The sequence below is a fragment of the Octopus bimaculoides genome, chromosome 12 (genome assembly GCF_001194135.2).
Source record: "Octopus bimaculoides isolate UCB-OBI-ISO-001 chromosome 12, ASM119413v2, whole genome shotgun sequence".
In the NCBI taxonomy this organism is placed as follows: domain Eukaryota; kingdom Metazoa; phylum Mollusca; class Cephalopoda; order Octopoda; family Octopodidae; genus Octopus; species Octopus bimaculoides.
The window spans coordinates 64452795-64453975 of record NC_068992.1 but is presented as its reverse complement, the minus strand read 5'-3'; the positions used below and the strand labels follow the sequence as shown (position 1 = coordinate 64453975).

The window sequence follows — 1181 nt, the reverse complement described above, 5'->3', positions numbered from 1 at the left end:
ATCTGAACAAAGCTTTGTTTTTCTTTTCCTTTACCTTTTGGTATTTTTTCTCTCTTCTTTTTTTTTAAGAATTTGTACAAATGTGATTCCAGAGAGAGAGAGAGAGAGAATGCCAAAGCAGACAAACATGTATACACACACACACATTCAAGTATTTGGAAACCAGGAAACCAAGACACGTTTCACCACATCCTTTCATTTCAAACCGTCTCTTCTGCAATCTCCCTCTTGACTAGTGTGAATGTCTCTCGGTGGCCATTTTCGCGCACAACCTCTAGCTGGGCCGGGTCGTCGTTGTCCTCCTCGCTGCTGTCAGCATCATGTCTACCGGATGCCTTGTGTTTAGCTTGTGCGTCTATTTGGCCCTGGATGGAGTTACGCAACTGAAACACAACAATAATTCGAAGAGATTAATATCTGCTTATGTCTGTAACAACAATTAGGGTACAAAGAGGGGTACATGTAGTACTTAAGTCAACATCACTGTTACAAGTACCTTGACTTGCTACAACATTACAACAGTTGTTGAGCCATAGTCAGTTGTGAAACAGTACATACTACTATATTTTTTTTACTACTTTAGGCACAAGGCCCGAAATTTTGGGGCAGTTAATTAGATTGACCCCAGTATGCAACTGGTACTTAATTTATCAACCCCAAAAGGATGAAAGGCAAAGTTAATCTCGGCCAAATTTGAACTCAGAATGTAAAGACAGATGAAATATTGTTAAGCATTTTGCCCAGCATGCTAAGATTTCTGCCAGCTCGCTGCCTTACATACAACTACATATTGTCATCAACATTTAATATCCACTTTCCATGCTGGCATGGGGTGGACGGTTTGACTGGAACTGGTCAGCTGGAGAGCTGTGCCATGTTTCAGTCTGTTCTGACAAGGTTTCTACAGCTGCATGCCCTTCCTAACACAAACCACTCAGAGTGTAATGGATGCTTTTTACGTGCCACAAGCAATGACCACAGCTACAATTTCATGGGTGCCATTTCCATGACACTGACAATGGACAAGGCTACGATTCCACTTGGTTTGATAAGTCTTCTCAAGCACAGCATATCGCCAAAGGTCTCAGTTACTTGTCATTGCCTCCGTGAGGCCCGATATTCGAAGGTCATGCAAATTGCAATGGCCACGATTACGATATATATATATATATATATATATA

General features: G+C 41.3%; 1 protein-coding gene across 7 annotated transcripts in view; it reads right to left on the bottom strand.

Annotated features, from left to right (window-relative positions):
• Positions 1-6: 6 nt before the first annotated feature.
• The window catches only part of LOC106884491 (chloride channel protein 2), a 154668-nt gene continuing 153493 nt past the window's right edge, over positions 7-1181 (bottom strand). For all 7 annotated transcript variants that reach the window (XM_052972228.1, XM_052972230.1, XM_014935906.2 and 4 more), the window contains one exon: positions 7-383. In XM_052972228.1, coding sequence (XP_052828188.1) covers positions 201-383 — 183 coding nt within the window. In that variant the 3' untranslated portion in view covers positions 7-200. The remainder of the gene's footprint in view (positions 384-1181) is intronic.